At 31.7% G+C, this 13,817-nt stretch overlaps 2 protein-coding genes across 3 annotated transcripts; one reads left to right on the top strand and one right to left on the bottom strand.

The window, feature by feature from the left end:
* Nucleotides 1–32: 32 nt before the first annotated feature.
* Nucleotides 33–13,477, top strand: LOC115890080 (melatonin receptor type 1C-like). The gene is made up of 7 exons (XM_030910211.1): nucleotides 33–230; nucleotides 6,442–6,641; nucleotides 10,739–10,976; nucleotides 11,031–11,237; nucleotides 11,577–11,841; nucleotides 11,903–12,063; nucleotides 12,125–13,477. Exons 2-7 carry the CDS (start codon nucleotides 6,464–6,466, stop codon nucleotides 12,168–12,170), a joined length of 1,095 nt encoding a protein of 364 aa, XP_030766071.1. The 5' UTR covers nucleotides 33–230; nucleotides 6,442–6,463; the 3' UTR covers nucleotides 12,171–13,477.
* LOC115890079 (major facilitator superfamily domain-containing protein 12-like) lies at nucleotides 1,734–6,080 on the bottom strand. 2 transcript variants are annotated; one of them, XM_030910209.1, is made up of 2 exons: nucleotides 5,942–6,080; nucleotides 1,734–3,698 (listed from the first exon to the last, which is right to left on the bottom strand). In XM_030910209.1, exon 2 carries the CDS (start codon nucleotides 3,632–3,634, stop codon nucleotides 2,207–2,209), a length of 1,428 nt encoding a protein of 475 aa, XP_030766069.1. In that variant the 5' UTR covers nucleotides 3,635–3,698; nucleotides 5,942–6,080; the 3' UTR covers nucleotides 1,734–2,206. The 2 variants fall into 2 exon arrangements, with proteins under 2 accessions (XP_030766069.1, XP_030766070.1); XM_030910210.1 differs by lacking the exon at nucleotides 5,942–6,080 and adding an exon at nucleotides 5,736–5,909.
* Nucleotides 13,478–13,817: the final 340 nt, after the last annotated feature.

Genomic DNA, 13,817 nt, shown 5'->3' with positions numbered 1-13,817 from the left:
CGACTCCGGGACAAAGCAGTAGACTCCGGGACGTCAACCGGAATCAAATTATCCGGCGGAATATGTGAAATTTATCGGTAGATAGACGGATACGACCGAGTCCGGTGATTGTTTTTAAGAGAAAAAAGCGTTTTTTCGTGAAAATAACGTTTTTAACGATGAATTTTGACGATATGAAAGACCTTGGTAAATTTTAAGGTTTTTCTTGAGAAAATCTGTTGAATTTTTAGGTAGGTGAATTATTGGATTAATAAAAAAATATGTTTTTTGATTTTTAATACTTTTATTTTTCTTACTGAATCAAATAAATAACATTTATGGATAAAAGAACGATTTAATGGTACCTAGAGGAACGTATGATGAACTTCTATTAATTATTTATTAAATTAAATTCAACAGATCAGGGGTTACAGGTTGGTAAATGATAACATTTATCAGATTATCCAAGTATTTTTCATAATTATCTCTATTAATTCTTAAAGAATCTTAAAAAACTGATTTATACTGAAGATTAATAAATCTAAAGGGCACATTTAATAAGCTCTGATGTAAATAAATGAGGGAAATATAAAGCTTTTTGAACTTGAAATGTCAATCAGTATGAGATCATCGTGGGTGTTGAATAAAAAAAATATTTCGGAAATCAAAAAACATATGTATCTTAATTTTAATATTAAATTTATTTATAATATACAGAGTGGTCGAATTTTTTGTTGCAGAGTTTTTTTTTATTCAAGACGATAAATTTCATATCAATATAAGGCCAAAAATTCGTTTTAAAAATAGAGGGTGTTAAAAATTAAAAAAAAAAGTTTTTTTTACAAAAACACCCACATAAATTGTTACAAAAATACATTTTAAAACGCAGATAATGTCCAGGCAGAACTTTTAAACAAACACTTCAATCAAGTGAAATAGATCATTGAGATGCCATGCCGTTTATACAATTCAAATGTGCTTTATAGCTAAAATACTAACATTTCGTTTTATTGCACACTAAACTCGAAAAACAACTGTAAAAATAATTTGGTTATAAATCATCCAAGACCGATGTATGTAAAATTAGAAATTTTAAGAGATTTTTGAGAAACAAAACACTAAAAATAGCAAAAATTAAATACTCTTAATTCCTTAGCTTCGTTAGTACTAATATTTGAACTTGGATATACTGGGTGTCCCAAATACTATAGTGTCCATGAGGATCTCGGAAAATACCATAATGGGGGTCAAATAAGATGAATAAGACAAATTTTTGCAAATGGAATCTATTCTAAAGAAATTCTATTTCATTTTTTCCAATAACATATATTATGTCATATTATGTTATATTTTTTATCTCTTTAATACATAAAGTAAAAATTTAATTAAAATTTACAACTCAACATTATCTAATTTCTTTAGCACCTAGGACAGAATTTAAAAATTTTCTAGAGTATATTTGCACTTAGAAAAGCGTACGTGGAAAAAGTCGTGAGATAGCAATCGCAATTTAGAGTGCAATTTCCTTAAATTGGCCGGAGTAAAGTTCCCATTCGACATCGAGCGCGCACACAAAAGTATCGCAATGCCCTTACTCTAACATTTCCTCTATTATTTCCTTTTCATTCCTCACAATTACCTCATTTTCTTTCCTCACTCGAATCGAAAATCCAACAAATAATGTTCCACGTAAAAATATTGTTCAATGATACCAGCTGAAACTTGAAACTAACGAAAAAAAAAAAACACATTACTATATTCTCTAAGTAGTTTTATTAATAACATAATCTTATTTTTTAATAATACTATAATATCCATTTTGAGTTGTACTCTATTTTAGGAAAATAAGACTAGATGTTATAAATTTTTGAATCTCTTATATACAGGATTTCCTCAAATAACATTTTATACATAAAAATATACAATAAAAAATATCTCAGATCTGTATATAGATGTACGCGAGCTGTCACACGCAAAATACGTGTTATTTTTAATCTTTGTAAATTATGATTAAAAAAATATAATACAAAATTATGTAAAAATAAATTAATTTGTTGTAGAACTTTGCGTTTTACAGCTTATTTATATAAAAATATAGAGGGAATTAATATAAACATCCTTTTTTTTAAATAACCCAATCGATCGTATACGAGTTGTATCTAATAATTTCTCAAAATAAAAAAAAATATATTAATTTTGTAATTTTTTCGACATAAACATTTTCATTTCAATTCAACGCATCTCCTGTATCATCACTCTCGATCAACAAGCCCCTTCGAGACTCGCTGACGCTCAGAGGTCTCTTCACAAACATCACAGCCGCTACACCCAGAATCACCGAAGCCCCACAAACGTAGGTCAAAATGTCCCGATAAAACCACGTGTTCTTCTCGTCCTTATGGAGTCCCTGTATCACTTCGACCACCACCCCGTTTGATAGTTTATCAGTGAAGCTCATTATTCCATAAACAAAGGCTCCAGAATTCGTTCTTGTACCGATCAAATCCGTTGTCACGCCTAAACTGGAAACCAGCACGATAGAGCTTGCCGAACCCAACAGAGCTGCTACCAGATAAATTAGATAATCCGTATAGAGTTTTCCTTTGCCAAAGTGTATAAAAATGCACGCGGCTAGGCCTAGCATCGCTCCGAAAGTGTAGGTTATTTTCCTACCGGCAGCTCTGTTGATTTGGCCGACTACAAAAGACGTTACCAAGCTGGCAAGGTACATTGTTAAAGGAACTACAGCCAGAGAACTGGCAACCATATCCAGAGCTTCGTGAAGGTATAAAGTGATGAAAACCTGAGTTAAATTGATAAACAATCTTGAACACATATAATTTATAGCTACTTGATACACCTGGACGTCGGTAAAGAGCTCTTTTAAGTCTGTACGAACTTTCGTACCGCGAACGTCGTGATAACCGTTCTGTTGTTCGTGTTCCTTGATTAGGAAATGGAACAGAAAGGAACAGACCGCTCCAAAACTCATAACGCCCCAAACTATATGCTGAAATTTCGGAGCATCCGTCCAGTTGATTTTGTTATTGTCGTTCCCAGCCAAATGAAGCACTGCCCAAGTCACCACGTAGACCAAAACGTTCGCCAGCACCGTAAAAGCATAACGGATAGCTGTCAATTTAGTCCTGTCATGTTCATTTGGACTAATCTCAGGAATGAGTGACAGATGTGATATTTGCACTGCGGCCCAGCCGAATTGAAAAATAACTATAAACATGGAATAGTAGATCATCCTGCTCCACTTGGAGGCATCCTCGCAGCCTACGCAGGGAGCAAAAATAAAAGGGAACGTTAAAATAACGCAAATCGTGCCTAAAAGGTGCCAGATTTTCCGTTTCCCGTAACGACAAATGAAGAAGTCGTCCCCTTGGTCCGAGTAGTACCCGACAAAGGGTGTTGCAAGAGCATCGGCGACTTGTCCTATTAGGAGGAGGGCGCCGGCTTGTGCGTTGGTGAAATCTAGCACCAAATGCAAGAATACCAGCAAATAGGTGAACCACATGGAGGCACAGACGTCGTTTAGGACGTGGCCCATGCCGTAAGCTAGGTATACCTTTAGGGGCAGTCTCTGGTACACTTCGGAGTAGTCTGTGAGCGGGTCCATGTTGGTTTGGACTATGATTCTGCGATGCATGAACTAAACTAGTTGTTTTGCGGTTTCGGAAGAATTATCACATGATTAAAGTGGTTGAGCTTGTCTGAAACCAAACAAAAAAAATTTTTGGTCTAACAAAACCTTGTTATATTTAAAAAAAAACTCAAGTGACTTAAAAAATAAACCTTTTTAAAATATAACTTTTTTTAGGATTTTGTATCATTTCATTTTCATTATCCTGAAAAAAGCTTTTAGAATATCTGGGTTATATTGACGAAACTTTCAATGATTAATAGGAGATTTATTAGACAATTATGACGTTTTTTTCGTAAGAATTGGTGGTTTCTTATCAGCATAAAGCGTCGATTACACGGAGCGAGTTTACACGCCGCTAGTGCGCTTGTATACTATCTCGCTAGTCCGAACACGGCGTGTAAAAAAGCTACCATGATTGCACGTGGCTAGTAACAAGCCGTCCCAAGCTTGCGAACCTGTTCTGTTGTTGTGTTTATCGAGATGAAGTGGAACGCAAATAATATTACAAAGTTTTTGAAAATATATTTTAATTTCTTATCCATTTCTTTTTTCTTTTTTGGAAAGTTTTTTAATTCTTCCTGAAATATAGCCCCAAGAACCGAAGCACATCCACGAAGTATTTCTTTAGACATTTTAGGCATTTTCGAAATGAGAATGAATACGCTTCATCACAAATTTAATACTGGTCACCAACTTTCTGATTTTTTTATGGATAGTTTACTCTCTGATATAATTACACGCTACTTTTTTACTATCCGGATAGTAAATAAGTCAGCCAGTAGCTAGTAAAGTTGACCGGTCTTCAACTTTACTAGCCCGCATTTTAGCGAGTAAATTATCCGGCTAGTTTACACGCTGCCTCGATTACACAGAGCTAGTTTACTAGCGGATAGTAAAATAGCGCACTAGCGGCGTGTAAACTCGCTCCGTGTAATCGACGCTTAATGTAGCGCATTGTACAGAAATCAACGTTTTAACGTTTATTTTATATCGTTAATATAAATCGTAACAAAATAACTTAAAAAACGAAAAATTAAACATTTTATTACTGCATACATAGAGTTTTTTATTTTAAGACAATTTTTAATAAATCTAGGTAAATGCTTATCAATTATTTCGTTTTTAAGTTCTTGTCAAATATTAGTTTTACAATATAAACATAATATAAACAAACATCAAAATAATCTATCACATTAGAGGTATAACTATAAATTTTTTTTTGTTTATACAGAGTGATCCAATATTCTGAAAAAGCTCCATATATGAAGATTTTTATTATTAAGACTTTCACTTCAATATTTTAATACCTCCATATCTATGAAAATTATATTAAAATGTGCGCTACTCAAACAGAAAACCTGATATTGTGATTTTTTGTAACCCTGTATAGGAAATTTAATATCTGACAAGAACTGCTTTTGCACAAGTTTAGAATTTAGAATTATTAATTTGCTATAAACATATATAGGTCAGCCAATTGGTAATAAACAAGGGTAATGACTAATAATAACCATCAATAATTATTATTATCTTGGCAAGGTCAGTTTTCTATTATTTTAACTTACTGCTGCTATCAATAATCAAACTTTTAATTATTTCCATATAAAATAAACAGAACACATGACTTCTACAAGAGAAAATACCAGATGAGCGTTCATTTTATCATTACAATTCCTACTAATTAGTACATATTTAATAAAAAAGTATCAATGTTATTTGATAAAATACTTATTAGAATTTATTAACAATTACTTTCTTGTTATTCGACCCTATTTTAAAAACGTTGTAGAGTTTTTAAAACAGCAGTATTATATTAAATAATATATTTGAATTACGAATATTTATTTTAGAATTATAGAAGAAACGTGTTTTTTGCTTTATCTCTTAAATTGTGACACGAATTTTGCTTACAATAATCGCTGGAAAAGCGTGAAGGTTGAAAATGTTTGTCATTATCGATGAAACAATAGAAAAATAGAAATATCCTGTAAAGAATTCCCGTTATCACTGAAAATGTTTAGAATCCCCTTTAATGCAAAATTATCACTTTTATTTGATCAATGAAACAAAAATGCAAATAACACAATGTATATTGGTAATTTACCTAAATTCGCGATGAATTGGTTCTCCAGAATTGGTTATTCACAGGAAAACATCACTAAACCAGTTAATAAATTCTAGGAATCGAAAAAATCGCCCCCAGTTATAACCTAACAAAAAGTTAGTCACTGGCAACTTTCAAATAGGATAGAGACCTCGCCCAGATACCAAACGTGAAAAATACTAAATATTTTAATGAAATACACTTACCTTAATACAAAAAACTACTTGTCATGCTTTATTTATCACTTTAAACAACAAAAAACTTATAGAAAACATAGATTCACCAACTTAGAAGATGATTTCCTGTGTTTTGACGTGTTTTGACGTTTTGACAGCGGCAAAAGGCGAAAATCATGGCGCTGACGTAGCGCGGATTGATAAAAGTCGCGCGCTGTTGCCGCTAGTATTTTTTATATTTCCTTAAAATATATTTATTATTTTTCTTATTCGACATTTAATCCGTTTATTAAAAGTTTAAAATACATAACAATGTATGGAGTAGGTTCTATTCTTACTATAGAAAATGAATGTTCGGTATTTGGCAGAGATCCAAGCGACCTCCGAATATTTGAAATAAATCGAAGGGAAATGCGGCCGCACAAATCAGCTGATGGCAATTCCGGCAATGTTTCCACGTTGCCAAACATCTCGAAACATCGCCAAGTCCCAGAAATTTATTGAATAAATATTTGTCTGATTTTTTTTAGGTTCTGGCCCTTTTTTAGGGGGATGGTATCGAACATGAGCCATGCATTTCCCACCGAAGAGGTGTCTCCGGTGACTCTAAACGACCACTGGTCCAGACTGGCTCGTTTGATCCTGCTGGCTTCCATGGCAGCAGTAGGCAGCGTTGGAAACGTTTTCATGATCAGCGCGGTCATGATTGAGGATTATTTAAGAAAAAGAGGTTGGTTTTACGTGGATTTCGTGCTATATAGTGAATACTTTTACCCTTTTAACTGAAAGTTCCTTAATTATTACTGAATTTTATTGTTCCGTGTCATTTTGAAACAGGTACGGACTATCTGGTGTTATTTATTCACCTTTTCAACAAACTGTTTCCTATTTTATTGACACGCACGCAAAAATAACATGGATGGGGCGAAGGCTTCCTTGTTATATATTTTTTTCCCTTAGAGACAGAGAGAGACATGACTATCGCCTATCACCATCCATCTAGCCGATAAAATTTCTTATTTATCGATCCCCAAGGAATTCACAAAGGGTAGGGAGGCAGGAAACGTGGAAATAACGACTTCAATAAAGCGACTGAGTTTATATTTAGTCGTTTCAGGATGAGGGGTTGCATCAAAACGAGAAAACAACGCGATCGATATCGATATTACTTAGTTCAACGTCCCCAAGTTGCTTTCCGTTGTCCTACTCACCACGCACCTCCTTTTCTTAGCGAATTATTAATCAATTTATATGTCTTATAGTCGTATTAATTAATTTTTCATCGCAAAATTCAAATAAATTTTTAAATTTATAGTGTATATTTGGTTGCCTAACTGTCCAGTTTTATTCAAATTATTTAAATTTAAAAATAATTAAAAATGTTTATATGTTTGATTGTTTTGATGTATGTAGCAATAAAAATGTATGAATTGAGATATAATCGAGGTTGTTGATTAGAAAATTTGTTCGGATAGAGTCAGTTTGATTTCATGTTTGAAAACGAGATTAAACAAACATTATCGCAAAATGAATCGGTGGCAAAACGCTAATATAATGGGGAATTATTCGATAGGGAATGTTTGGATCGCGTGATTCTTATTATACCTGGCTAGAACTGTAATTTGCTCCTGTTCCACTTCGATTTTAAACTAATTCTAGATCGGAGCATGGATAGAACGAAGGTTCTTGCTCTTGCACAAATTTTCCAGACAAAACCCTAAGAAAAATAAAAATTATAACGTCGAGAACAAAAATATATATTTATTTCCTTTTATACTTAAATAAAAAAAGAGAAATAGTAAAAATATATAAGAAAACAATATTACTTTGCCAGTGGGCGTTCTATATGAAGTAAAATGTCGTTATATCACATCGTTTCTTCCTAATCCGTAAATATTTGCCAAGCCAGAACACAATATATTATGTTGTCGTGTACGAAGGACATCAATCAATATACTTACGCTCTATTTTTATTGTGCTGTATAAAAATCGCAAAAATAACACAAGCCACAAACAAAGTTGCACTCAAACAATATTTTTCCATAAAAGCCGACATAATACACTGAAATAACCATAACTGAGACGAGAAATTTCAGATTATCCATTTTCTTTATGGATAAATTAACAACCAAACTTTATCGCACATACGTATAAGAAAAAATTATAGAAATATAGCTCATAATCCGTAGTAGTTAATGTTATAACTTATAACTCTACGAAATTGATATAAAAAACTAGTAAAAAATTTAATACGTCTTTCTGACGTCTTATTTTTTAACTTTTTCTTTGATGAATAAAATTTAAAATCAGCAAGAGTTAGTGGTAAATTAAATGATTTAAAGTATAATAATGTTTTTAATAATTGATAACTGACATCATTTATTATATTGTTCTAGTTTTAATATGAAGGCAAGACGGCACCGCCGTTTTTGAGAAATTATATGTTTTTTACAGAATTTTTATTAGTCAATTTTTTAAATAGGCGCCTTCGCCATTTTGTCAGGAACATTGATTTTTTTTGGACTCTATACTTTGTTAGATAACTGATTAAAACCTATTAGTATAACACTATAACATATAATTTTACAGAAAATCAAGTGGATAAAAGTTACTAACGAAAATAAATAAAAAACACTAAGAATTAATGTAATAAAAATGTGTTGCCTCATAAATTTATGAAAGCTCTTGAATATGGGTCCTTTTGACGCCTTACTTGACCTTTATTTTTCTTTAATAGCCTATAGTGAAGGATTTAATGACCTTTTCAAGATATTAGCATGCTTAGCATGCTTCTTTTATAAAAACTCTATTAAAAAACGGTGCAAAAATTTGATGTGAAAAGATATTTCAGTTATGCGCTTGAATATTATTTTTCGTGATATTAAAACAAATAAAACACAACAATAAAAAGGTTTCAAATATTCAAAGAGAAAAAAGTTTGCTAAAAGTTAATCATTGGAGCAGACAAGAGTAAATTACATTTAGTTTTCAAACGCTATACTTTAATGAACTGTAATTTACAAGTTTTTCCTTATAGGGGGTTTATCCCCTTGACATATTTCCACCCTACTACCAAGGGAAATTTTGCTGACTAACCGAGGCATGACAAAGTCGCATTAATGCATTTTCCAACAACCTGTTGTTTTAAGGTGATTGAATAATTACATGCTCTGCATTACATTAAGTTCAATATATTTAAAAAATATATTTTTATCGAAAAAATCTCTTATAAAGATAATATCTTAGCTAGGTGAAGATTATAACTTCATTTTAATTAATCTTCGATCGAAAGTGGCTGAAGATTTTTATTAAATCAGCCGCGAGTTAAAATTTAACGGAATTACAGTTTCCTAGTTGAACAATTACGTTTCCTGGATTTTTAGAGGTAATTTTAATTTTAAATAAGCTCTAGTTCGTTAACAACTTAAATAAGTTACCTGACCTATTTATAATCAACACTAAAAAAACAAATTAATGTTTGTTTCAGGAGTGGCAACTTTAACCATACTTCACGGTGATGTTTTGGTGATTTTTTTTGATACTTCTTTTTTATTTTACTTTTAGTATATTTCTTGTGATTAGCGCTGAATCTCTCTTAATTCTTTTAGACATATAGTAAACCTATTTATTCTTACTAGTTTCTTATATTGTTGTTTTTTTTAATAAACTCTACTTAAAAACTGCTTATACTCTTTTAGAAAACCCTGTATATCGAATATTTATAATAGGTTATCTGTGGTCACAAGAATATGAATTTGTAAGTTCTTTTTAAATACATAAATAAAATTGAAATATTATCCTTGTAGTTTGATTGTTTCTATTTCCTGTAATCACAGACTATTAGTTTTTTTAAGAACAAGTATTCATTTTAGTGATATATAGATATTAATTATTCCTAAAACAAAACATACAGGGTGACAATTTGAAAACGAACAGTATTTAATATTGCCTCTACCGATGATAGTATGAAAATTTGGCGAAACACGTCAATTTACATATCAAGGGGACAATTTTTGAGGCATTTGTTGTCGTGTTACTTTCAACCCCTTAACCCCCAGGGCATCTACCCCTAAAATTTTAAATAGCAACCCCTATTCCTTTACCATTTTTGTGTTTCTTATAGAATTCTACATAAACTGCATTATTTTTTTGAAAATTTTCATACTATCATCGGTAGAGACAATATTAAATACTGTTAGTTTTCAAATTGTCACCCTGTATATACTACAAATACTTAGGTTTGTTCCATTTAGATAAAAAAAAAATAATTATAATATTAATACATTTTATTAATATCAGAAAACAATATACTTCGGCCGAATTTTACTCTTTGCAAACGTAACTAAATTGAACAAAACTAATATGAGCTAGAAAACATAGAATACATTTATTACTTTATTCGGTATTCAGTATACAAGGCGTCATTTAAATAAGAGTGGATATCAATATTTTAAAATTTTAGTAAGGTGAAATATTAACATCAGTTATTTAATACACACCCTGTATACCTAGTGTGATTAAAAATTGTGATTGATAAATTTAGCAAAAAAAAATAGATCTTAGACTTCAGTTCCATAGTAAAACATAGATTAGAATTAGAACGTACTATACAGGGTGGGCCCAGTTTTTATAGAAGAATTTTAACATTTTAACTTCTACTACCCTGTATAGAATATCTTTTCAGGAATATCTTAGAATTGACATAACAAGAAGTACATTCCAATTATCAAATCATTTATAAGAAATTTCTCTAAATATTATTTTTGCTATGTTAATTAAAAAGTTATTCCTTCAAGAGCGCCCTGTATATAAAAGGACTTGTTTCAGGCAATACCTTCATAGTAAACGTAGGGTTAGCAGATCTTTTGGTAAGTGGCTTGGTAATCCCAGCTTCTGCAGTGGTAATCCTGGCAGGATTGAAAGACAATTTGACAGTGTGCAGGTTCCAATGGTTCATTGCAGTGTGGTGTTTCTTGGTTACAGTGCTCTCACTGGCAGCTGTGGCATGGGAAAACTACTTTAGATTGTGCTACTCTGTAGATGTCTATCAAAAACTAACAAAAAGGTAATTTTTTTAAAAAAATATACACGCTTTCTTTAAATCAAACATTTTTTACAGAAAGATAACTTTCCTTTTGCTGGGCATCTGGGCAGCATGCGGATGCATTTCTGGAATGCAGTTTTATTCCGATCTGTCATTTGATTACTGCACTAGAAACGACCTGGGACTGATACCTTATCAGGCTACCGTGTCAGTGATTTTTGTTTTCGTTCCACTATCCATAGCATTGTTTTGCTATGTGAGAACAGGATATCAAGTGAGAAGGTTAGTGTTAGATAAAGCAATTGCCTTGATGTCGTATAGATTAAAATTCTTAGTGTTATGCTAAAAAAAGGATAAGTAATGAGACTGGCCTTAGAAGTTCACGATAATGACCCCTTTATAGGAAGCAGAGTTAATAACCTATAATTAGTCGGTTTTTCTTTATTGGAACTAATTATTTTTAACAAAATTCTCGCGTTTTTCAATAAAGAAATAATATTTGATGGTTTCGCACATAGAAAAATCTTATTAATCAATAATAATACGAATTCTTTATTATACTTTTATTAAACTGCATTTTGTTAAAACATTTTATATTTACGATTTATTATTAACTTTCAGATTTAGATCCAGACCAAACTTCAAAGCGCCTGTCACATTTAACTGGGACTATGCCCTCACACAAACCAACATGTACAGTTTCGTCATATTTCTAGTGTTCTGGGTACCGTTTGGTGTAGTACTAGCCATTGACAACGTCAACAAAGTTTCTGGAAAGGTTTTCTATAACCTGGCTTGGCTGGCAATCAGCAAATCATGCATTAACAGTATATTGTATGGTGTACTGAACAGGCATTTTCGCGGAGCTTACATCAACCTATTCCAGGTAGAAAAATTATCCAGCAAAGATTTTTTTTTTGAAAAATTACTAACTCAGATTGTTTCAGTACTGTTGTTGCAAGACTACAGTGTCCTTCTCCAGAAGGCAAAGACCAGAAGGTGTTAGACCGTCTGGTGATGTGAGAGTGCATATCATACCGGGCTACAACATGTACTGTAGTCCACAAAGGGCCAACGAAGGTGGTAGAAGCAAAAGATTTACCGACAGGTTAGTTTTTAAAACCCAATTTCCATTAAATTTATTCTCAATGTTATTTCAATTTTTGTAGATGTGCATCAACACGGGCAAACGGCAGGGAAGTCTACGAGTTATGATGAGGAGATATGGCAACGGTTGTTGAGGCGACCAGTGACCATGGCAGGGTCGTATCGTACCACCCTGGTGTGTGGATTTAATGGTTTTATTTAACTGACGCCGCCACTGGGCGGTATATAATGGAACAAAGCTTTAAAATCGATGTTTAGGACGTAGATAGATACTCCTATGAATAAGACTGTCCCATCCTGTACAAAAAACGGTGGGATTTCCAAAAAATAGGTTATTTACACATTTCCCAACAACACATACACACATACTATCTTTTTTTATAATGTACTATTTCGAAAACATTCATAAAAATATATACCCTGTATTATGTGTTTCGTATATTTATCTAGAGCTAATACAAAATGAAAATGTTATTCTAAGGATGAATCTATTACAAATTTATTTGATCATACGCAGTGGCGTAGCTAGATATAATCTAGTATCTTTGTAAAAACAACAAAAGGAATTTGGGTGAATTGTTTAGACTTTCTTTTATACGATTTTCAATGGGAATAACTGGGAACAGTACAGCTGTCCTAGCTACGCCACTGATAATACAACATAAAAATGTACAGGGTGTATGTACTAAAGCTTAAAAACTAAAAGCGATTAAGATAGAGGTTTAAAAATATCAAAAAAATACATAAAACTGTATTTTAAGGCTGACTCAAATGTATATAAATATAAATTCATTTGATCATAATATGGCATAAGAAAAAAGTACGGGGTGTATGTACTAAACGCTTGAAAACAAAATCAGATCAAGGTAGCTTGGATTTAAATGAATAAAAAACACAAAAAAATGCCTTTTTAAAAAAGCTTTAATAATTTTAAGATTAATTTAAATTTGAACGAATAAAGACTGATAATATATTTTATGGAAAGAGTTACTTATATAAACCACGCTTAATAATATTCTTAGTTTAAGAGGCTATAAATTATTTTTGGACAACCCTAGCAGCTGCGTTGCCGCGTCTACGAAAAAATCCCTAAATTTCGCTACGAGTCCTTTAAGCAATAACAAAGTAAAGTCGCTTATGAATACCGGTGATATTGTTGCTATTTTTTAATGAAAATGTTTTATTTTAAGCATGTCCGTCCGCATCAACTCTGTCTGTCCTTTTCGATTGTTTTGAAACCAGGCTAACTTGATCTGATTTACTATTACTATTGAACATTTCGAAATAAATATATTTGGAACAAAGAACCAATGACAATTTATTTCGGCGTTGTCAAATATTCTACAGGGTATGGTCACAAGTATGATCCATAAGCCCTCGGTGCCTCTATATAAACTTATTGTAATTCGAGTAAAGAAAAAATTAGACAATATCAAATATCAAAAAGAAAATAGTTTGTATTTTATTATTTTACATAATATATTATATATGTATGTATGTACGTATTACTGCACTTACAAAAAAGTATTTATATAGAATATAAGTATATATTGAAAAATATAGCAAAACAATACAGGGGTGTGTTAAGAAGAAAATAAATATTTTCTTTTTGAGGACACCTAGTGTATTTGCCTAAATAAGAAAAATAACTGTATTAATCATATTTTTACTATGTGTTTTATTAATATAAAGTTTGTGTAAATTGAAAAGGAAAGGATTTTTGTACGACTTCTATAAGTATTCAGTGTTAAATAA

This window comes from Sitophilus oryzae, unplaced genomic scaffold (assembly GCF_002938485.1).
Source record: "Sitophilus oryzae breed Bouriz unplaced genomic scaffold, Soryzae_2.0 scaffold_85_pilon_pilon, whole genome shotgun sequence".
NCBI lineage: Eukaryota > Metazoa > Arthropoda > Insecta > Coleoptera > Curculionidae > Sitophilus > Sitophilus oryzae.
Note: the sequence above shows the minus strand (reverse complement) of the source record. Positions and strands in the feature narration are given on the sequence as shown.